The sequence below is a fragment of the Stigmatopora nigra genome, chromosome 22, assembly GCF_051989575.1.
Source record: "Stigmatopora nigra isolate UIUO_SnigA chromosome 22, RoL_Snig_1.1, whole genome shotgun sequence".
NCBI classification, from domain to species: domain Eukaryota; kingdom Metazoa; phylum Chordata; class Actinopteri; order Syngnathiformes; family Syngnathidae; genus Stigmatopora; species Stigmatopora nigra.
In genome coordinates, this window is record NC_135529.1 from 5,876,419 (window position 1) to 5,899,979 (window position 23,561).

Sequence of the window (23,561 nt, forward strand, 5' to 3'; positions counted from 1 at the left end):
TGGAGGTATAAATACTTTTTCCATGAGCTATTTTCAAAGTCTCCAGTGAGCAATACAGCGACTGACTGAGATGCCAGAAATACAGCGGACATAAATTCAACAGAGTATGAAATCTTTTGATTGAATATGAAACCATTACAGCCGTGTTCCCAAATGCTGTAAAATGAAGCTCGAGATCGTAAACTGATCACATTTGTTAGTTTGGCATCCACAAGCAGCTGTAATTTCAATAGGATGTGAATCTCGGGTTTCCCTTTTCAACAGGTTTGCCAGTATCAGCAGGAAGTCCTTCCGTTGTAAAAAGCTCAAATTCACAAAATGCAAATAAAGTGAACGCTTAGGAAAATACGACTACACCTCAAATATTACTCGTCTTCCTTTCAGTACATCTTGAGATTTTACACAAAACTTCAAGGACGTCATGACATTAGAATGTAAAATGCAAAGGAAGTTCTTTTAAGTGTTTAAAGAGTTAATTAATTGAAGAAATATATCAAATCTGATTCCTCTTCATGTGAGGGATCAGACTGTAAAGTCCAGGCAGGGGTTCTGACTGCTAATTAAGGCTGTCAAAGTTAACACGTTTATGTCGCTGCTAATTTTTTTATCGCAGGATTAACACGCGACCCTTAATTGGCCTGTAGTACACCTGCTGTGTGTGTGTGTGCTGCTCCTGTTGCCCCTTCTGGACATTATCGTGAACATATGCAGATATCACTAATACTTTAAATGACCAGAAGAAGACATTTGCACACAAATTGACAGCAATGAGGAAATCTACAAAGAATTTGCAGGAAATTGCATAAAATGTGCAGTGTGATAAATTTGTTTGTACAGTTGAACGCTCTGGGGATGAAAATTCAAATATTTTAGTCATCTTTTGTGTCACAAAATGTACACGCACAATTGTTTAAAAAGAAAAGTTGGGCACAAAGCATTCATCAGGGGTCACCGACATGATGACTGCTGGTATCAGGTAGCCTCAAAGGACCCATAGTCCAAAAATAGTCACTGGTGAACTACTTTATATATTTTGTAGATGTGAACATTTGAAAATGCACATACTGTATTATGTAGGCCACACTAGCCAAAAAATGCATAAGGAAATGGGAAAAATATATATAAGATGTACTGGTGTATAAGTTATACAACATTATACATTAAAATAAAATGGAAATAGGGAACTGCAGTTAAAATAAGCATCTGCCAATGCCAAAGTTTATGGGATGACATAGCCTAGAAAACACAGCATAACAATCTGTTGGCGGTCAGAGAGAATAAGTTGCAGTTGAGTCCCAGGTTCCAGCCCAACCAAACTATGAAAAAAGTGTGACTTATACTCCGCAAAATACAGTACAAAAACAAAATAAGAAGTTACATATCAACATCATAATAATTTTCAAATACTATACCAAGATCACGACTGTTGAAGGTAATTTGTGAAAGTGTTATTTTAGGAGTGTTTATCAAATGAGTTTAGTGACACTAAACTGCATCAAGTAGCTTGTTCTTTCAAAATGTCTCATTCTGGGTAGCAATAATTAAAACATTTGCATAAGTTTTTCTTTCTTTTTTTTACCCTAAGATAGCACTTGTGTTACTCCCACCATTGGTCTTCCAATCCATTTTGACTGTGAGGGGCAAAAGAATGACAAAATATTGATTTGTCCCGCCCCTGTCAAAAAGGACTGGACCTCTTAACACCCTCACTGGTTTTGAAACATAACAATAATAGATTTTTATTAGTGCCTCCTTTACCAGGAGGATAAACAATCCTCCATCATGACATTTTTTTTCTCACACTCACAGCTTTTGGAGTACTTGTACTTTGATGACCGAACAAGGCATTTTGCTCCTTCAGTACACATCTAGAAAATGGCAGGAATGTGAACTCCAACACAGTCCAAAGTTGTTGCTTTATTTATTCTTTAGATGAAAGTTTAATGTTCTTTCCCAAAGAATTTTTGAGCTCCAAGCAAGCGTGGAGGAAAGCTTCGTCCCCCACTGTTCTGAGAAAACAGTTGAGTTCAGAAGCGACGCTCTTCATCATGTGTAGTTTGTTTTTTTTAAATTGGTTTAAGTCCGCCGTGCTCAAGCAGGTGGAGCCATGACCATTGAAACAGATGGCCTGCGAGACACCGCAAGACATTTACATATAACAATAAGTGATATCTGAATAGTTTTTTGTCAAACTGCCCAGACAGAGTTAATCCATTCAAACAAATGTTGGACACAGATTTACTGCACCAGCCACGGAGATTTACGTTTACATGGTGACCATATATATATAAAAAAGTCTACCCATGATTTTCCAAACAATAACGGCATTAATAAACATTCCATCGTGGTATTCTGTCAAAGAAAGGGATTGTGTGGAAAAGGAGCGCTGGACTAGTTGAAACCCCGAGTTGGTTGTGCATGTGCATGACTAGACCTAGAAGACAACAAATGGATCAATACAACCCACAAACCCAGATTAAGACTAATGGATTCCACTCGCATTCTAGCATCTGAAGTCAAACCTTGACACTCGCAATGAATACACAACAAGGCAAGCAAAATTCCACCAAAAAGCACAATGAGTCCTTAAAACGGAAAACATGGCATGTCAAAATATATTAAATTTTTTCATCTCTTTTTAAAATGGAGATTCTATTTGCTGTAGTGAGCTCCTTTTGAGCCTGGGGGAGGGTACAACAATATTGACAGCATTGGAAAATTCCTATTGATTATTCTCCTTTTCTCAGAGTGCCGGCTTGTTAAAAAAAGAGCGCTCTTAGAAACACGATCAATTAGTGAGATAGTGCTTGCCATTGATCACCCCACGACCCCCACACCGCAAGGCCGCTGCCTCTCGATGGATCCCTGCGAACACTGCTTATGACCAACTATTGATCTCCGTTTCTTAGGGCAATATAAAAGCACACACGCCCTCCCCGTGAATGCTGACCTCTCCAATCCAAAGCACACAGTCCATTCTTACTCATACTAATACTGACATCTGTTTGTCTCCATTGTAAAGCCACCAGAGCACTCATAAATACAGAGGTCAGCTCAGGCTCACAACCAATATAACTCCTAACCCAGAGGTCATCACGCCAATAATCCAGCCATTATAAAAAAGTCTCGCCAGGTTAATTCTTTGTAGGCTTTCAGAATATTAGCTCTATGATATTTGATTGATATTCCAGGAACAAAAATCGGCAAAGTTTCGTCTCAAAATATTTTTCTGCCAAGTGTCCGGAGGCTGCGAGGCAAACCTAACTTTTTTTTTTATGTTATTATTTTAAGAACTTGATCCTTTTTTGACACCTAACCCTAACCCTATCATGGACTTTAGTAATTGCTTAATGGTTTCATGCTAAACACATTAGTAACTCTGTTTTATCAAATAATGAAACTATTTAGCTTGTATTACAAGACATGAATGATAGGTCAAATTGTAGATAGAACATGCATTTATCTATTCATTTTGGTAAGGGTTGTGGGGGTCAGAGCTTATCCCAGCTGATTTTGGGCGAAAGGCAGATTACACCCTAGACTGGTCGCCAGTTAGCCATAGGGCACATGGAGAGACAAACCACCATTCACACGCGCAATCATATCACCACCAGTGGGAATCGAGCCCACGCCTGCCCGCACTGAAGTCATGTGAGCGAACCACTACAGCATTAGGCATCATAGACATTTATTTAGTATTTATTTGATTGTTTTAAACAAAACTGGCACTTACACCAACTTTGAAGATGTTGAAAATGTCTTAATTTCAAACACGTTTGGCCTGAAAATTTCAGACGTTTAATCTGAAAGTTTAGTACATAAATAGATGAGGAATTTAATGGACATCTAGTTTGCTAAACAAATCATGCTTTGTTTAGACTGTGGTGATCAAAATATGTATATCCTCAAAAGATGCAGATGAGGTGGGGTGACTTACATCCAAAAATGACTGTGTAAGTGAGCCCAAATTTAACCGCAAACTAAAAACAAAAACATTGTTTTAAAAAATGATTAATTTGTACAACACAGGAACTGAAAAGAGTTAGAAAAGATTTATGGGTACGTGCCCCCAAGGAGTCAATTGATCTATCCGCCTATTGATCAACTGTCGGACCAATCAGTGAGCAACCCTGTGTATCAGTCCAAGATAAGTACTGCTCTCTAAACAGAGACGTCACACTGAGGCGAGAAGTGTAGAGAGGAGTTGGCTTCAGTTAAGATCAGACAATTGTAAAACTATTAGACACAGCAGGCAGCGGCCCGTTAAATAATCGCCTCCCTTGGACAAGTCCAGAGTCATCTCTTTGTGCCGTGCCCTCTACTTCCCCCGCACCCTCTCTATCCATCCTTTCACCCCTCCTTGTGGATCAGCTGTGATCTCGTTCTCCTTTCACTCAACTCGGGATTAGGGAGAGGACGGACAGGGCAGGAGGTGTGGAGGCGGGAGGAGGGGGAGAAGGGGGAAACTGAAACAATATGGAAAGGAGATTAAAAAAGTGGGGGGTTTGGGTTATTTGGAGAATTGCAAACTAGTACCTTGCGCTCGGGTACGTGTCCTAATGATACTGCCTAATTATGGCAAAATTAGACCGGCCAAAAGAAAAGGGAGGGGTGTTTACAGAGATGCTTACTCAACAGAAACAGAAAGGAAATGAGGTAATAGAGGGTGAAGTGGCTTGTATGAAGAGCATGTTGGGGTGTTGGAGATAAGACGACGGGTGTGCACAAGTTGAGGTGGGAGAAGGGAATCGGGAGGGTGGGCTTAGGGGGGTAGTAAGCAAGCGGGCCCCCGCGTGCTGAATGTTAATTGGAGAACAGGTGTTGGGGCTGGGAGCAGGGGGCTGATTACTGGAAGCACAGAAACAGACTACACCCCCCTTCCCACAAGAACACACACACATGAATAATTTAAGACGCAGGCAGTGACTGGGGGGAAAAGGTCAGTATAGGGGTCACTGAGACACATATACGATTGCACATACATTCGTATACATAAATAAACATGTGAGGTTCCAAAAACATTCACATGAAAACACACCTTTATTTGTGTTCATGAACAAACTGCCGACATTCACACTTTTTTCTTTTTTAAAGCAGGCTTCGGTTGTACTGATACACACAGGAGTAAGAAAATGCATGAAGCGTAAAACAAAACGGACTGCACGAAACTCTCTTGGCTTATCAGAAAATAACTAGCTTCTAATGGGCTGCTCCCAGAGGGGATAATTTTGTAGGGTAGTCAAGAGGGAGAGACCCCCACTAGGACGGGATGTTCCCGGTGTGATTAGAAAGGAGCAGAGGTCAACGATTCCGTTCATATCAGCCCTTGCAATCGCACCAAAGCTTGCAATGGAAATAGCGAATGTCTGATTGGCTCCCCCTGCACAAGGCTAAAGAGTTTCCTAAGCATTTATAGGGTAAGGAACTCCATATAGGAAGACATTTTGGCTTATTTTATTATCATTTGTTATAAAAGTGTGGCCTCCACGAGCCATGAATTGATGTCCACAATCGGATATATAGTTATACATATAAAAAAGTACATATATTTTTACAATATTAACAGTTTATTTTTATTCCTAATTAATATTAATGTCAATCAAAAATGTAAATGAAAACATATGCCCTGTAGTGATGGCCCTCAATTAATAAAATAGTATAAATAACAAATGGAAAATGTTCTTTTGTCTTCATTTAAAAAAATAATAATAATCATTTAAAAAATAAGAGCTTTTGTACTTCATTTAATTTTCTGTTTAAACTTTTGTGTAAAATAATGCAAGTAAAACCAAGTTCCTTTTTCAAAAAAATAAGTTTGACAAAGATATCCGTCAAAATCATTTCAACTTGTAGGGCTGGCTGTACATGCTCATATTTCAGTACCATTGACATCCAATCTATGTTGACATAGCTACTGATCACGGAGAAAATTGATCGAACATCTAGCAATGTCATTGGCCGCCAATGATTTTAATGACTACTCCCTAAAGGGTTAACTGGAAGTTAAGGCATGTGCGGAGGAAGTGTATATGGATGGAACATCGAAAGAACAACGCGCCAATGAGTAAAGCAGCTGCTCCCAGGCATTCTGGGAACAGTGAAAAGACAACAGCCTAGTTTTTCCATGATATGAAAAATATCCTGAGCATAACTCCTTTGAGACGCACTGTCAACAGGCAGCCAGCTTGAACTGAAAGGGGGAAGAAAAGGGTCCTTGACATAAATGAAGTGAGTGTTTTCTCCACAATTGTTATGAAAGTGAGACTGAAGACGCAAGCAGAAGAGGTGCGGCAGGAGTGAGCGCCAACCAAGGTTGCATTCGTGATATCACCACCAAAGCATTCCTGCTTATGACCGTTCATCACTCTGGTGTCAGACCGCGTGAAAACCCCAAATCGCTCGGACGTGAGGGCCTTCGCGCACTCTGATTACTGCGCTGGTTAGAGTGTAAATAACTGCCAGTCAGGGCGAACATTGACTACATGTGCGATCGTGAGCGCGGTTATGAAACATAACAGTGCTTCTTACATGAAGATTAATGCATGTTTAGGGGATGTTCAGGGGCAACCAGTACTAAGGCTGCGGAAGACCGAACAGACATGCATGAAAATACTACAAAGCCCACCAGAAACGATGGATAGCCATCTAAAGATATGTACTGTACAATAGTTTCCCTCTTTTTCCAGTCTCAAAAATCTTATTTGAAGCCTCTTATTGAAAATAAATTCCTGCACATTCTGATTTTATTTCATTACCACACCATAGAACACCATCAAATCAAGGCAACAACGTAGCAGAAACAACTAGACAACTTTTAAGTCAAGTCACTCGAATTTCAAGGCACCATTGTAACATTTCTACTCCCTCAACTCACATGCAATTGTAAAGGTTTTTTTAACCAATAAATCACAAATTTCCTATTGATACATTATACATTCAATGATAAAAAATATGCCGTTATTAACAGTCAAGTTCAAAATGAACTACACCTACCTACCTAACTCCCTCTACTGGTAAACTCAAAACCTACAGGCAACAATAAGTCCCAATTTAGTTCATGTATTTAATCAGTCTTATAGGTCACTCATGTAGGTCTTTAATGATAGAAGTGTATACGTCACTAGAATATACTTTCCAAATGTCATTGTGATTCATCCACCAAAAAATGAATGAGTAAGAATTACTGAAAAACTGTGAGAATATTAATGATTATGTGCTTGACGTACTGTACTGCAGTTTCTTACCTGTCAATGATGACTGGGTCAGAGGGCGTCTCATTTCGGTTACCGCAACTCTTCTTCTCACAACAGCGGCTGAGTGGGCAATTAAAGGGACAGAAAAGACAACAAGAGAGAAAAGTCAGCCGGGAAAATAAGCAATTTAAACGGGAGTAGCTGTCATTTGTCCGCGGGCCCAGTCCACCAACATCCAGCAGCACACAAAAGGAGGCATGAGAGGGGAGGAGGGGACAAAAGAATAGAAGAGGAAGAAAAGGTACAACAACACACCCTACAAACAGTGAGAGACCATTCAAAAGTGAAAAGGCAGCCAGCCAATCTGTCACATTGATTCCAAAATCAAATTCAACCCCCTACGCATACAAACACACACACACACACTCACATGGGCACACACACAGGCAGACCCACACACACACACACCACCACCATTCGTCAGCAGTCCTGTCCGAGGAGCCTGCTGGTCACCCCCTCCTTCCACTCCCAAGTCCCCTTCACTGCATAACAAAAGTGCCCCCACCCCTTACCATCTGCCACCCCTACACCTCGCCTCAACCCTCTCGTGTCCCAGCTTGGCCCTGCCCTGCCCCCCTCCGCCCCCCTGTCAGACGGCCTCACTCCCCAGCTGTGACGCTTGCCCTCTGCCTCTTCGGCTCTGTTATTAGCCAGCTGTGAGTCACATTCGGGCATCTGCTGGCTACACAATGGCAGAGCCCGCTGCCTCACGACCGCCCCGCCCCACCCCTCCATCCCTCCCATTTCCCCGCTGCTGCCCTCCACGACAGGGTCACGGGCCCACTCCTCTCTACTCTTCCTCTTCCTGCGTGTTTACCCATTTACCCTCACAAACCACACTGTTATTACATCATGATGATCCTCATACAGGGCCTCCAAATCGGGCCCTCTTGAAAAGCTACAAGTGCTGTGTCACTCGAAGGTTCAAACATGCTGTTTCAGCTTCATTCCCAGAGTGTCAGTGTCACCAAAGAATTGTCACCACAGACCGCTTCTCTTTCTGTCAGCTGTCGTCTCTCAGCGCAACTACTCCATAGTGCACTGATTTGACAAAATGCTGCCATAGACCCACCCTCAAGATGAAGTGTTTTGACCATAACCATAGACTAAAATTGGAAGATGACCAATTAAAAACACGGAAACAGGTAAACAACCTTCCCACTGTTGACATCTAATCCAATTGGATAATTTTGGGCCTCCGTTTTGGAAACAAAAATTAATTTTGTGTTAATATCACAAAGCATGTATTGTCTTTCTCAGTTCAAAATCTAAAGGGTGTAATCATGAATTTCCATCAAGGGCCAGATTATTTCTTTTTTTTACCATGTCACAAATATGTCAAAAGTATTATTAAATAAATATTGCAGTCCTGTCCTATTTCATTGTATGTCATTATTGCATTTTTTCAAATATTTTTTGATTTCAAATTTTTCTAAGCACAGAACATTTAGTTCCAAAACGTGATAGAGAAACCCTCAGATCAGATTTCGATGCCACACCCAAATATTAGTTAAACAGATGTCAGAACTAAAACTTCCAAAAGGTGTTGTCCAATTGTATTATTCTATGAAAAATGTTTAATGTATAAAGCACTCACCTGCACATAACCTCGTGCGTAAGTAGAACCCTGCACATTTCCGGATTCTTGTTTTGGCCCTCATACGATATTGGCTGCGAGTGGGACAAAAAAAATGTACAAAGATGTCACTTTCAAGTACAATCATTTATCAGAACGTGACATTTTCTCGGCATCGCACACTTACCTGTTTTGTGACCGAGTCGATAAGTCTTGCGTAAAGATCTTGCTCTGTACGGACACCTGCAAAAGAAATGTATTATTTCGTGGAATGTTGGCATATTAATAGAAATACTGTATGCCAATTGATGTCAGCATAGAAGGAATTAATGTGGCTTTACAAATTGAATATTTGTTTCATGGACGGCAACAGACGATCCTTTCAACTAGAAAGTTCAAACAGATAGGACTTCTATAAATGTCAATGTCAATAAATTAAGATACACAAATATTTGTGTCAATCCTAAAGGTTCAAAAGCATTTAGAAAAAAAATTCACCTGGAAATATGAAGAAATGGAAATAAAAGAAAGGTTATCTTTAGAAACATTTGGATTTTGCCCTATTCTAAGTTTCCTTCACTAGAAAAAAAAACAAAGACCCCTATAGTTGACCTCAACAATGATATACAATATTAACTGCAGTACTAAGAATAGTGAACGATGCAAGATTTATCATCTAAATCTTATCCCCCACAGTCAAGTGCACTAATAAAAAATAATAATAAAAAAACTCCCTCAAAGTAACATGGAGAAATACGACTGGCATGCAGCTTATATTTTCTCTCTGATAGTTTCTAAGGGAATTGAAACGGTCGTATTCAATAATTATTAATGGTCTTCTGTTCGATGACAGAATATACGGCCGCGCTCTCATAATTTGTCAACTCGTGACATATTCCCAAGACTATGTAATAAGTACAGTGTGTACTGCAAACCAACAGGTAAAACAACAAAAACCAGCTCGACTGGCTTAATTGGAGTCTAAAGATAGCTCCAACTGTTGCTCATTTAAAAGATTTTGACAGTGATTAAAAGAAAAAAAGAGGCGTGATGAACTGTTACTTAAAAAAGTCGAGCATTTTTTTTAACCATAATTAAGCATCTTTGGAGTTTATTGCTTTTTAAAATATGACCCCCCCTCATCAAAGTCGCTATTGAGATGCCTTTGATATCGCGTGGGGGGAAGAGGATGAAGAGGAAGGAAGTGCTTTTGGTGTATGTATGATGTACAAGGGGGTTGCTGGAGAACATGTCTTTTATCTTCTCTCCCATGGGTGCCCCTGCGATGGCAGAGTCGGGGCAACGGTTGCTCATGGGAAGCAAATTTCCACGCGTATCCCTAATGTGATGTGGGAAACGCATTCAGGGGGCTGTGGCCAGTGTGTTCATTATATTGCTGATCTCTGGCTCCTGGAGTCTGGGATGTCAAAGAAAAGGCTCAAGCACACTATTAGACAGAAAGGTCAACCTATAGCAATGGAGAACTTTGATGGAACAGGTTAAAACTTTCCACACGTGTGGTGCAGTGTTACGGAAGGTCATGATGTCGTTAGGCGAGTTTTAAAGTATGAAGTTATACATGATCTAAGTGGATTTCTTTTGGAAAAGTGTTAGCAGGACCTTTTTCCTCACATTTGAAGGTTTTCCTTATATTTTATGTGTGGAAAAGTGGACATGGGTGATAGACCAACTAACAAGCACAAAATGTATTTTTTTTAATCAATAAAGATACATTTTCTTGTTATTATTGTGTTTTTTTTTAATACTGGCAGTGATTATATTTTGATGTCATTGACAGCCAGAAACATCCAATTCTTTTGAATTGTGAGGGATGGGGGGGAAATGATTGCAGTCACCACTTTCGGTTAAAATAGATTAAATCTCTTTTGCTGCCAATGGAGACTAAAGTATTAATTTTATTTTAAGGTTTCTGTTGGTGAGATTCCAAAAAGGTGTGCTTTGACTTGCAAGTTTCATTACGTTCCACTGTGGAACTTGTGATGACATTTATGTAATTAAAAAGAAAACAAAGTTGAATAGTAGATGTAGATGAGCAGATTAGTATCATACTATAATTATATAGTACAATGAAATGAAGTAACAACAACTGTGGATTTGCTTGAGTCTCGTTCATAACTTTATGAAGTGATACCAGTTCATCCTGATTTCATTTTCTGCAATATTATTGTCTTATTGTTTCTCGTTGTCAATGAACAACTGAAAGTGAAACTGTGCAAGTTATCTTAACTCATTCACTGCTATTTCAGAAACATCAAACCTATATTGCCAACTATTTTATAGTACTGGATTATTTAAATGCTGTGATATCCAATTCCAAATTTCCCTTAATTTACTCCATTTTTTGATTGAACATAAGCTTGTGAAAAAGTTTAATTTTGTAAAGTAGTATTTTGCTGCATGGATTTGGATTCCTATCAATCCTAATTTAAATCTGGTTTAGGGAATGACTTTACCTCACTCACAACTCAAAGTTTTGCTTGCAAAAACTTTCCTAACAACACATGACCACAAAACTAATAATTATATTTATGGCATTTAATTAACTAAATGCTATATTGTGCAAAACAAAGGAGAAGGTAACACATTATTGTAATTTGTTGTCACATAGCCACATATTTAAAACATTTGTGGCAGCCTTTTGAAACTATTGTGACCTTACAGTAACTTCTACCATTGTGATTTTTTTCCACCATTGTTTAACCATTCCAATCTGAGCAGTTTTAAAGCATTTTATTTGTCATTTTGTTACTTCTTCCTACCATTGCTGTAGAGGAGTTGTAGTTTGTAGTGAGTGCCGTTGTTGGTTTTTTCTCCCGTCTGCTCCTTGGAAACACACACCCACGCCAACAAGACACAGAGCATGTAGTTAAGCACGTTAGGGATAGCGATAAACACAAAGCCAATCTCTCCAAATCCCGCAGTTCGACCTTCAACAAAAACCGTGTCTAGATCGCAGGTCTCGACCTGGTGTTTTTTTGCCATAAGCTCGATGCTTAACCTCGGCTCAAATGTCGTAGAAGCCGAGCTGCCGTGTCTCATGCAAACCTGGAGATTGGGTGCGGGAGAGGTTCCGAGTGCTACAAGTGTGTTTGACCAAAGCGCTTGTAAGAATGAGCAGCGGTCGACCTTGACGGGAAAACTTCCTTTGCGCCGTGCTTCTACGTCCCCCCCAACCCCCTCGCTTTCTCATCTTCTACCTCTACTGGTCTTTCTAAGTGGTCTCCAAGGAATGCTCTCTGGTCCAATAACCCAGGAGGCATCTCAAAGATGAGAGCAAAGGGAGAAGACCGAGAAGGCTGGGGGAGTAGAGCATCTGGGAAAAAGGCGAAAGGAAGAAGGCAAATTAAGAGGCCATGGAGATAGGTTGGTAAAGCGAGAATGCTATAATTTGGAGTATCACCAGATAAATTGATGACTAGCTTTGTAGATTTTTCCATACAAACAGGGGGTTGTTTATTTTTGTCATGCTATTGCTTTACCTCTGCATAATTACAAAGCCAAAACAGATGCCAGGGTAACCATGCAGAAAATGAACCCACTGGCACACACTGACAGCTTTCAAGCCCACCATGAACATACACACACATACACTCGCACACATAGTATTCTCAGAGAACCTGACTTGACAAGATCTCAAGTGCTCACACGTGGTCACAAGTGTCTGTCAACAGTGGACACCAAGCCACAATCCAGTTCTTAGTTTTCAACTGGACTCCGACCTGAGGAATTCACACTGGTACCGTTTCAAGCGGAGACTTTGATGATTAGCTTTTAAAAAAGGGAGTGCGAATGATTTGCATTTTTTTTTAAGTAGTGGTGGTCCCCGCCTTTTAATGAGGCTAGCTGCTAATTAGTCATTAGATATTCTTTTTCAATCTCACATCAGCGCGCTGAGGGTATACAGTGTTTGTGTAAGCATGAAGCCATCAGCTGTTCCACGCGCATGCTTCAAAAGGAGCGACCGTTCTCCGTGGAGGAAATCTGTTGCCGTGTCAACGTCTAGTTAGTCACACACCTTGTCGTGTTCCACAAAATCCACAAAGGCCGTCCTCTCCACTTCCACCGGCTGTCCGTGTCTATCGTAGAGTGCCAGCACAAAGTGGAAGAAGTTGGACTTGCGCAGGTTGGAAGGAGGCTGCTTCTCAAAGTGAGCTCTGGACAGGGCCACACCACTGAATGGGACACAAATGTACACTACTTTAAGCTCAAATGACAACTCTTTGCACTCTAACCTCCACTTAAAACTGATTTCATAACACAAATGACATCTTGCTACATTCTGGAGTGGGATTTTTATATCTATATATGAAATAAAATGGCTTTTGCGGCTTCTTCAAATATCAACAAAAAGTCAGAGTATTAGAGTAATAAAAGCCATTATAATTTTTCATTCATTAGCATAACAAATTGTCAATATACATCTTTTAAAGGCATTTCAACTTGAGATTTACTTCCAACTTGTTAAATGCACATTTCTCCAAAGAAGATATAAAGTATCTGTTTGACCTTTCTGCTTTCCAAAGTGATTTTCACAATTTTTGCAACTACATTTTTAGTTTAGATTACAGATTTGGGAGAGGTGGGTGTCACAAAACATTTATTGCAGAATTAAATGTTGCTTCGTTAAAATTATATTTCTTTTTTACAATCACAGCTAAAAATGAAGTAGTGATAATTATTATTATGTTTATCTCACTCAAGCACAAATACACGTCTGCATTTTTATTCCAATAAAGTACATTGAGAAATGAGTAAGCCTATAATATTCACTAGATGTTTTTAAAATATTGTGCATTGAATCAAATTACTTTTAACTTTTATTTCTAAATATGTCGATTGTTACACTGAAGTTTTTAAACATGCACTCACTTAAACATTCATTCGTCTTAAAGCCAACCAAATGAGAACATTTATTCAGATGCCAAAATATGTTTGCTGTAAACATCAGATTTTTTTAACCGTTTAATTTAATTCTATCTAACAAAATAAAAAGAAATGTGCACTCAAAAAGCTTTTTTTTCCTCCAAAAGTTCCAAAAAACATTCAGGATAGTTAATTGAGTGAACTTTAAGTTTCTTTTGACACGTTTTTTGAGTTTTGAATGCACTTTTTCGATAAAAATCACTTGTCATTTTGACATTTCCCATTATTAATATGATGAATTAATTGTTTTAGCCCGCAACAAGACGACCATCTGCAACTAATAAGTTTACTACACATTTGATTGCAAAGTCATCAATCAGATCCATTTAATCCATTTCTTTTTCAACCACCGACGATCCTAAAATAAACATTAAAATAAAGTTTGTTTTCCAGTACCTTTGCGCGGCGATGTTGGCATCCACAACGCCAACATTGCGCACCCAAGAGCGAACTGGATCCATCTCCTCTCCAAGAGTTCTCTCTTTTAATCCGCTCGCTTCTCGCATCAAATGCTCCTGGATCCCAAACATCTAAAAACTCAGTCCTAAATGTTGGCGAGGGTCACTTTTTGTCAACTCAAAAAAGCCAGGCGTGGAGGTATGAAAAAAAGCACTTTAGCCCAAAAAAAACTGCGCTCCTCCAGGTCACATGCAGCGAAAAAAAATGACAAAATTAAAAATAGAAGCTAAAGTTGGTGATCAATTGAAATATTTTTGAACAAATCCGCAGGCAATTGCGTTTAGAATCGAGTGAATAAATAGATCCCGTTACAGTTTTCAGTCATGGTCCAAGTAGATCTCCAGCAATCATTTGCTGGTGCCACTCTTAACTCCTGGCGCACGTGTGTGTGTGTGTGCGAGAGACGTTTTTTTTTTGTTTGCGTGTGTGGTTGCGGGTCGTCAGTGCAAACGAGCAGCCCGGAACCAAAACAGAGGGTCCGAGGGCCAGGAGGCTTGCATTGAAGCACCGTGGTGGAGCATGAATGAGGATGGAGCGTGGAAGGGGAGGAGTCTCTGCCTCCATAACGTAGCCATGGAAGCTCTCATTGGTGGAAAGTGCGTCCCGTTGTTTGGACCACGGCCAGATTCAACATCCACGCCGGCACATTTACACTAACTTCTCACAATCTAAACGCCCTCGAATGAGAATGGAGGACTTTTCCCACCTTAGGCTACTAATGAGCTATTTTAATCCCATCAAAATGCACCTTTTGTCTTATTCTCGTTCCATTTGGTGAAAATTGGACATCACCAGGTGGTTAAAAAAAACTTAGGTGCCACTTAGAGGACCAATCCAATGTATTTGACTGCCAAACTTGAGACGTCTCTAGACGTCAATCCCAGTGAATTAGTGAACTACCAAACACACCATAATCTTTTAAGGCGCCACATCAAAAAAGAAAGAAAGATGCCTATAATGTAGTCCTAATATTTTTCCCCTGCATCTTGCAGTCAGAGTTACAGCCAAATATTTATTCTTGTTCTTTTAAAAAATATATGAAGTTTTGCCTAAGCTTGATCTGTCCCCCCGGTCTATTGTCTCAAAGGCTATAGGACAATGTCACAATGACAGTGTAAATCTCCCCCTTTCGGGTCCCGCCGCAGCCCACCATCTGCCGCCAGCGCGGGACAAAGTCAGATGTTCCCCCTAATTATGAGCCGTCCCAGAGAGTCGTGCTGCGCCCCCCTCCCAACACACAAACACAAAATCCCCCCTCAGCACTGTCGCCTTGTCCCCTGCACACGTCCACTTACATGATTGACAGCTCCAATTCAATCAAAAGTCTGCATGCAAAATTTTGGGAAATTCCTTCAGTGTTTACTAAACAGCAAATTAATTATTGCAGTAGTATTCAGTAAGGTATAGAAAAGCTAACTAAACTAGATACCACAAAAGCATCCAGGGGTTCATTTTCACACAGCTGGCTTTGCTGACATTAAACAAACAAACAAGGCTGAGAAATACTAGAATCTACTAAGAAGAATAAGTCTTTAAGAGTTAATGAGCATTAAAAGTATGATGTTTACATGCCATTCTATCCATTTTCTATATCATATGCCATCCCAAGTAATCCATTGGTGACTACAGGCAGGATTGGTAGGGTCACAGAAACATTCAGACACACATTTGCCTGTGGCGCCTCTAGAAATTGTTCACAGATGGAAAGGACACTTCAAATCTTGGGGTGGCATAACAGACCTATTTATTTACTGATGTAGAAAACCAACCAGAAAAGTATTGGAAAGAATTGAGGAAATGTATACTGTTGTACATTGGCTGAATGTGTTATATTTAAAGTTTGACAACAATGGATTTTAATTGTTAAATATTTTTTTATACAAATTAATTAGGGGGCTAAAGCAATGACTGGACTTAAGTAGAGAGAGACACAACCACATATTTGCTTTCTATGACAGGAAGCAAAGATCATTAAATGTCAATCCCTCATTTTGATTACTAAGCAGGGCAACAAGCCTCAGGACAGTTTTATTTACCAGTTTCTTGTCAAAATCAATATTTCAGGCCTTAGCCCTGATTGAGCCCAAATTGCTTAAACATCTTTGTACTTTCCAAGGTGTTTTTTTAAACTATTTTAACATTGAACAACTACACTAACAGAATGCAATGCTCACAGGTAATTGAGACAATTTCTGCTCAGTTTATATAATCTTTTGATGTCATTTCTCAGGATAAGTAAAAGTGGCAGTCCAAAACACATGCACTAAGCAGTTGCTGCTAGTGAAGAACAAGAGCAATTTACTTGACTGCCCACACATTTAAGATTAAGTGCATAACTGACCTCACTACTAACCAGTAGGGTGGCCTGCAAAATTAGAGTGAGAGCCATGGCCACCCTGTGGTACTGCCATTGACATACTCACCTAAGGACAAATTATTTAGAGTCTAAACAAAAATGGCATCGTCATTCTTCAATGATCTCCCCACTATTGTCCCCTTTTTTATTTAACCAGTTGTACAACAAAACAATACACAGACATGGCAGCACTTCACCACCAAAAAAAGGACAAAGGTAGCAAAATATTGCCCGTATCATTGACTACTTGCCAGTTTTCGTTGACAAAACAGATGTAGTTCAACCCCCAATTTAAGTCCATCAATTGCAAAGCAGAACTAATGTAAACCACCACTACCACTACCGAACAATCTATTTTATTCCACCTATATTTTTTTAATTTTAGCTTATTAAGGTGAATGATAGGGCAACTTTAATCTTTAATGTACTTGAAAGTTCATGCCTGCACTTGTCAAATATAGGGCTTTTATCATGCAATTTTGTGTATATTTTTAATTTCTAAGACAGACTAAATGTCAGAGTAAGCAAAGAAACTTACCACAGGGAGGAATCAGCCTCGACCAGCAGCACAGGAACACTCGCTTAAGACGAGGCTGCAACAAAAAAAAAAAACAAGTTTAAATACACACAAAGTGTAACAAGACAAGGAAGAACAGGTAAGTGACAAGAAGCCGATTGGTGGACATTCAACAAGCGGGCCGCAACAGGTGAACTCAGAAGGCAATCACAAGGACAAGACACACAGCTCAATAAACCAAAAAATAAAAATACAAAATAAAATTAAAACAGGTCATGTCACAAATAGATTTTTGTTGGTTTAAATGTTTAAAAAGGTGTTAACAAAATCAACAAAACTCCAAAACATTTAAATCAATGTTACCATATCATGCTTTTAGTATTATCCCCCAACACAGACACAAATATTTTACATTACATAGTCAGTCACTTCCCGCACCACTTATCCTCCTAAGGTTCGGAGAGGGTGCTGGAGCCTATCCCAGGAAATTATTGGGCAGCAGGCGCGGTAGACCCTTTTCATTGGTTAACCTCCCTATCATAACCCACCACCGCACACTGCCCCTCGGGAAAACTTCTGACTAAACTTCCACAGGTTGTCGAGCTCCCCACTTTTATATAGCTTGAACATTAGCGCCATCCACTGGTAAAAAGGAACACATCCACTTTGCTGTGCTGATTTTGAAGTTCATTCATTCGTTTTCTGTACCGCTTTGCCGCACAAGAGTCGCGTGGGGTGCTGGAGCATATCCGAGCTAACCATTCAACCAGTGTTCAACACGCATATTTTCGAGATGTGACAGGAAACTAGAGTATCCGTAAAAAAAACACCCAGGTCCTGGGATAATTTGCAAACTCCACACAGGAATACCAAAGCCCTCTTGGGATGGAATTTGCAGTCAATTATATTATGACAACAGATCAAGAGGAAGAGCTTTTTATTCATCATTGTCTGATTGAAAGACATCATGCATAAATAGCCTTTAACATGTATGAAAACGGTTTTGGAAATGAGAAAAATAAAAGGATTGAAAAAAAAAAGATGATTTTGGAAAGAACGAAAACAATATCACGAACATGCCAGCGGAAGTAAACGTTGATTTTGAGATATACATGCACGTACACTACAAGTGTACCTTATATAATAAAGCTTCTAGCTAAATAAACGGCATGTTCAAAACCAGGGGTGTTCAACACTCTGGTAGTCGTAATTATTCAGTGAAGAGCAGATGCCCCGAAAATGTGCTGTCTTTGGTCAGACCATTACCGCCGTGGTTAGCCACAAGCCATACCCTATCTCCCTCTTTCAGCTTAACAAAGGTGATTCCACTCGCAGTTATGTAACCATTCTGTTTGGTGGTGAAAGAATGCAAAATTAACTCTCCGTTCCGCATCAGGTCCACACTTGCTGAATTCTCAAAGATGGCGACATTAAAGTTAAACTCGTAAACTCCAGGATAGACACAAACAAAAATGCCTGTGGCTGTGTTGTAACTATTCTGACCATTGTAGATGGCTTCGTGGAAAGTGATAGGAAGACCAGGAATGGGGAAATTATCTCCCAGTCGGACAGAAAAGGCCACTTTGACGGCAGACCCAGAGCCACCTGGGAGTCCTGAAAAACAAATGCATGAATAATGTCGAAAAACCTTTCCAATCGTTTCATCTAAAAAATTTGAATTTACCAGGAGGTCCGGGTGGTCCAGGACGTCCAACTTGTCCATAGTCATATGGTGGGATACCGACTGGAGTCAAAAAAAATGATCAATTAGTATTACGTATGAATACGTCAATATCAAAAGTCCCTTTTCCCTGAATATTTAGTAAAGCATTTCTAGAGATTTTTGAAATAGCAATTGAAGTCAAAATACTATACAGAAAACAAAACAAAATTTTAAAAACTATAATTTGGCAGTAAGGTTTGCAGATTTAGATCTTTATAAGTGAATGCATACCATCTGGAGGCCTGATGGTTGGTGGTTCAAAAAATCCATATGCTAGAACACAAAACATGTTGAAATGAGTTACTCCAAAAAGCAAAAATACTATATCTGTAGAGATTTCCAGAGTGGAACTCACGGGTGTCTGTCCATGGACTGAGGTCAAACTTAGGGATCTCACTGCAAAATGAGTAGCCTGAATCTCTTGGCTGGAACAGGAAAGGTTGTTTAGGAACTTCATTGATTCCGGTATTATCACAGATAATACGGGATAGTGACGTCTTCATCAAAGATGCCCGCTGTGACTTGGTGAACACTCCCTCGTTCTCCCACCAAAATCTGGAAAGAACATTTGCTCGTTGAGGTTTGCACATAATGGCAGCTGAATGGCAGGTTTTTCTTTTGACTCATGTCATTACCGATCTCCAGCTCTGATGTTTTTGTACTGCCTTGCGATGAGGCATGAAAACAAGGGACCGACTCTTCCTCCGCTCACAAGAGGCTCCGTGATTCCTCCCAGCCACGGGTCAATGTTATCGGGAGTGCCGTAAAGTTCTAAAAGTTTTCCGGCCAATTCCTGATTTCCCAGCACCTCAGCCAGCTCTTCCAAATTTTGGGGTTGCGAAAGACCACAGAACTTCCGCCATTGGTTGTAACCTGAGACGATGGAAGAGGGGATGAGAAAAATCTAGGGGATGTGTGTACAGGTCAAGATAGCAAGATACCTGGAATTCCGTGGTCTCGTCCTCGCTGCATGTTAAGCGATGCCAGATCCAGGGACATTTGAAACGAGAACTTAAAGAGCCGGTCTCTCAGCTCATCGGTGATGATGGCATCTTGAATGTTCAGTTTGGCCGGTCGACCAACAAGCCCTCTGAGGATTGGGTCTATTCCGCCTAAAATGATTTATAGATATGCTGTACTCATGTGCAAAGGATGGAGACAAAATGAAGTGGCTGCAGGTCTTGACCGTACCTTCAAAAACCAGCCTCCATGGTGTGTTGAAGGCCCTGCTCAACATTGGAGATGGATACAACGGGTGATCACTGTAGTTTTCGTCCAGCCGGAAGACAAATGGCTGAATCATGGTATGCCCGAATCGAAAGGCCGCAGTTGCGAATACGTTGGCAACGGATGGGTCGATGGTCTTGTCGTAGCCTGGGTAGCTAGACAGGGTCTTTGAGAAGGCCTCTGGACCAACGATGTGGGTGAGGTAGTCTCTGAATGTGATGACCTGAGATAACAAAAGATGGTCAACAGCAAGAATTTGCCATACTATTACCATAACATGAACGCAATGGAGGGTATCTTAAACCTGGAGATACGCTCCCACGATCTTGCGGGCTTCCTGATAGATTCTCTCTCCGCTCCATTCAGGATTTAGCTTGGCCAGAGCTCGAGCCAAACGGTTGTGCTCGCGCAAGAACAGCGTGTGCAGTGTGCTCAACATGATGTTCTCGTTTGTGCGTTCGTCACCTTCAAAGTTGAAAAAAGGTAGGAGGATAAATTCTTAATTCAAAAAGTCATTTGGATGCTGCTAGAAATAAAAAAAATCCTTTACAGATCACAGCAAAGGATCTTGTTTAGCTTTTTACTTACCCCCCAAAAAGCAAAGGACTTCCTCTGCCTTTGAATTGTTGGTGATACGAGCTCGGGTTGCACAAATGTTGGCCATCATTTTCGTAAAGGGCAGCAGTTCTCGGCCTTTGTCGGTAAACTCTGTGTTCACTCGCAACAATCCGAGATCGGTGGTGAGGTCACGCAGTTCTAGAGCCAGTTCGTCATCCGAGCCATAAACCTGACCACCGTCGATGAAAGCAGTCAGAGCGTTCAGCTGTTGCCGTACTGTGGCATTGCCACCAAAGAAGAAGGCCGTGTTGCCAGATCCGCAAGTCGCCGACGATCGAAAGAAGGGAATACACTCCTGGATGCCGAAGCGAGGGTCATTCTTGGGGATCTGTCCGTGTTTCGGGTCAAAGCGAACTTGTTAGTGGGATTATCTTGTAATCCAGCCAGTAGGCAAGCGTGGTAGATCACTCACCAAGATAGGGAAGCAAGGCTCGCTGCGCTCACAGCTTTCATCGCAGTCGAGACCGTCGCTGAATGAACGGATGACGGGAGAATGCGGCGCCAAGGTCTGGTCGTGGTCTGACCATTGTCCAAAGGAGGCCAACAGAAGAGTGAAGACTGTGTCGCTCACTACGTCTGCTGCGGGTGTGGCCAAGATACGGTTGGATACTTCTCTGACCTTAAATCAGAAAAAAATGAAGAAAGCAATGATCTCGATTTCAACTCTGTGAGGTCATGAGCATGTCCTTAGTCAGGTTTTAGGAGGAAGCCAAGGAGATTGATCATACCAGAGGAAGAAGGAAGCCATTGACTTTCACAGGGTCCCATCCACGGGGCAGAGAGATTTCGTCCTGGTACTCAGCAGGTAGCCAGCGTATGAAAGGAATGTTGGAGGCTCCCCATCGAGGATTTTTCCTGCAAACAAGCGGAAATGTTGATGGCTTTGTCGACAGTGACACTCATTTTAGCTAATCACTACAGCAAACTGAGTGAAAATTGAAAGCCAACAAAAACTTTCGCCATCATACTCGTTGTTGCAGAGGCCGCTTGCGGTACGAAATGTGTTCACGTTGGGCGTAGTCTTGCACTCGGGGATCGGCGTTCGAGGGGAGCAGCCAACCAGTTTTTCAATGAATTCCAAGTGTTCCTCTGTCAACAGATCTGGCAACAAAATTAAAAAGCTCGTTACTGATAGTCTCCACGAACCGTAACTTTTACAAGCCTCTATTCTACTAAACTAGCAAGTTCTGACTGTGGTATGTTTCCAAACTATTAACAGTCAAAATTTTGAGGCTATATGAAAAGGAGTGCCGTCTTTAGATGAAAAATGTTCAGATGATAGTATTGACTCCTATCGAGTTGTTATTTTCACTCACCTGTGGCATTGATGGAACGCCTGTGACGTCTTTCCGCTGACCTTTTCAAGATGTTGAGCGTCATATCCATATAGTCGGCCGATCGTGCCACCTCACGAGTAATTCCGGTTGGTTGCTTGAGGAAGCGCAAAACATCCTGAGGCCGCGCTGCATTTCGTTTGATTCGATTCAGGCACCTGTAGCGTCATGATGTCACATTTTAGAGCGGCCAGACTCTTTTTGTCACAAATTTGAATTTATAATACATTCTTTTGTTTTTCATTTGTTTCCTACACCAGTGATCTCAAACCACTTTCCTACAGTACATTGAAGTGCTTTGAGAGATGATGTAACTACAATTACTTGGTTCAAAACTGAATATTTACTGACAATGTACAAATAGCTATGTCAACCACTTATAGCAGCTGGCAGAATAGATAAATGATTTTCCGCTAGATGACAGAAGGGCTAATTGACCTGAAATTCCATTTTGCGATTTATACAAAAGACTAAATTGTGTGTGTGTGTGTGTGTGTGTGTGTGTGTGTGTGTGTGTGTGTGTGTGTGTGTGTGTGTGTGTGTGTGTGTGTGTGTGTGTGTGTGTGTGTGTGTGTGTGTGTGTGTGTGTGTGTGTGTGTTACTAAACACACCCAGATTTGCCGGTGAATCAAGGTGTGGGTCAATTAACACAAGACAAGGTCATTACTATTTCAGTATGTCTGCTTCTGTGAGATTTTTTTTTAAATTTAATGGAAAGCAGAAACTTACTCTTCTCTGGAATATTCATAGGCCGAGTCGACACTCTCCATTGCAGAGTGAACAGCCCTTTCAATTGCTTGTTTGGTGAGAAGCTCTAAGAGGAATTAAGAATGTTCATTAGATAAAAACTAATACATTGAAAATGTCAAATCTGATTAGATGGATGGCAATACTTACGGGCATTCACCTGCCATTGCAGGCAGAGCGCTGCGACCAGCAAGCACAGATGCCGCAACATACCTGAGAGAAGAGAGAAATCCATTCTATTATCTCATCACAATCAAAATGTGATTATGTTTTCCATGGAATAATTATCGTTTTGAATTAAACCACAGCAATAGTTTTAGTTTCCAGGTTTAGAACTATAGATGGTACCAACCTGAAACGAAGCAACTCCAAAATGTGTGACTTGAGGAGCGGCAGTCAGTGTTCTGTTCAGGAGGTGTTGTGCTGTCACATTTTATAGAGGAGTGTCACTGGAAAGACTTTTCGTCACCAAGAATTTGGAGCATTTTGTTTTCCTTCTTTCCTTTTGTTCTTCTTCTTCCGCCTGGGACCGTGTCCCGGTTTAACCACTTTAATCTATAGCTGATATAATTATAGAAAGCATACAGACTACCATAAAATCTAGTAAATTGTATTATTAGCTTTATTACATTTCTATTTCGCGGCATGGGTAGGTTTTTCAAACATGTATCCGAAAAGATAATTCCAAAAAGATACAAATCTGTTTTAGACAACATTTGAAAATGGAAGTAATTACAGACGAAAAATAACTACATATTTATATAATCAAAATTATCATCACATATTGCTCCTGTGAATGTGCCTGAA

At 40.5% G+C, this 23,561-nt stretch overlaps 2 protein-coding genes across 5 annotated transcripts in view; both read right to left on the minus strand.

Annotated features, from left to right (window-relative positions):
- Positions 1-14,732, minus strand: part of LOC144215762 (transcription factor COE2-like) — a 28,717-nt gene extending 13,985 nt beyond the window's left edge. For 2 of the 4 annotated variants that reach the window (XM_077744892.1, XM_077744890.1), the window contains exons 1-6: positions 14,170-14,732; positions 12,866-13,022; positions 11,610-11,667; positions 9,017-9,072; positions 8,851-8,924; positions 7,245-7,313 (exon numbers count right to left, since the gene is read on the minus strand). In XM_077744892.1, coding sequence (XP_077601018.1) covers positions 7,245-7,313; positions 8,851-8,924; positions 9,017-9,072; positions 11,610-11,667; positions 12,866-13,022; positions 14,170-14,303 — 548 coding nt within the window. In that variant the 5' untranslated portion in view covers positions 14,304-14,732. Of the gene's footprint in view, positions 1-7,244; positions 7,314-8,850; positions 8,925-9,016; positions 9,073-11,609; positions 11,674-12,865; positions 13,023-14,169 lie in introns of all 4 variants that reach the window. The other 2 variants (XM_077744891.1, XM_077744889.1) reach the window with 1 other exon arrangement.
- A 3,293-nt stretch (positions 14,733-18,025) lies between these two features.
- On the minus strand, positions 18,026-23,211 carry LOC144215722 (eosinophil peroxidase-like). The gene is made up of 16 exons (XM_077744823.1): positions 23,107-23,211; positions 22,905-22,967; positions 22,737-22,821; positions 21,990-22,165; positions 21,642-21,774; positions 21,402-21,528; positions 21,086-21,292; positions 20,644-21,001; positions 20,360-20,520; positions 20,020-20,278; positions 19,770-19,940; positions 19,464-19,701; positions 19,184-19,383; positions 19,060-19,101; positions 18,790-18,849; positions 18,026-18,719 (listed from the first exon to the last, which is right to left on the minus strand). The coding sequence occupies exons 2-16, from the start codon at positions 22,963-22,965 to the stop codon at positions 18,316-18,318; spliced, it is 2,682 nt and encodes an 893-aa protein (XP_077600949.1). The 5' UTR covers positions 22,966-22,967; positions 23,107-23,211; the 3' UTR covers positions 18,026-18,315.
- Positions 23,212-23,561: the final 350 nt, after the last annotated feature.

What these genes read in the sequence shown, in the direction of transcription:
- LOC144215722 (XM_077744823.1), bottom strand. Translation starts at nt 22,965, where the DNA reads ATGTTGCGGCATCTGTGCTTGCTGGTCGCAGCGCTCTGCCTGCAATGG. An exon ending in GCAATGGCAGGTGAATGCCC is followed by an intron (nt 22,822 to 22,904) that starts GTAAGTATTGCC and finishes AATTCCTCTTAG; the next exon opens with AGCTTCTCACCAAACAAGCA. An exon ending in ACGAGACCACGGAATTCCAG is followed by an intron (nt 19,702 to 19,769) that starts GTATCTTGCTAT and finishes CCATCGTCTCAG; the next exon opens with GTTACAACCAATGGCGGAAG.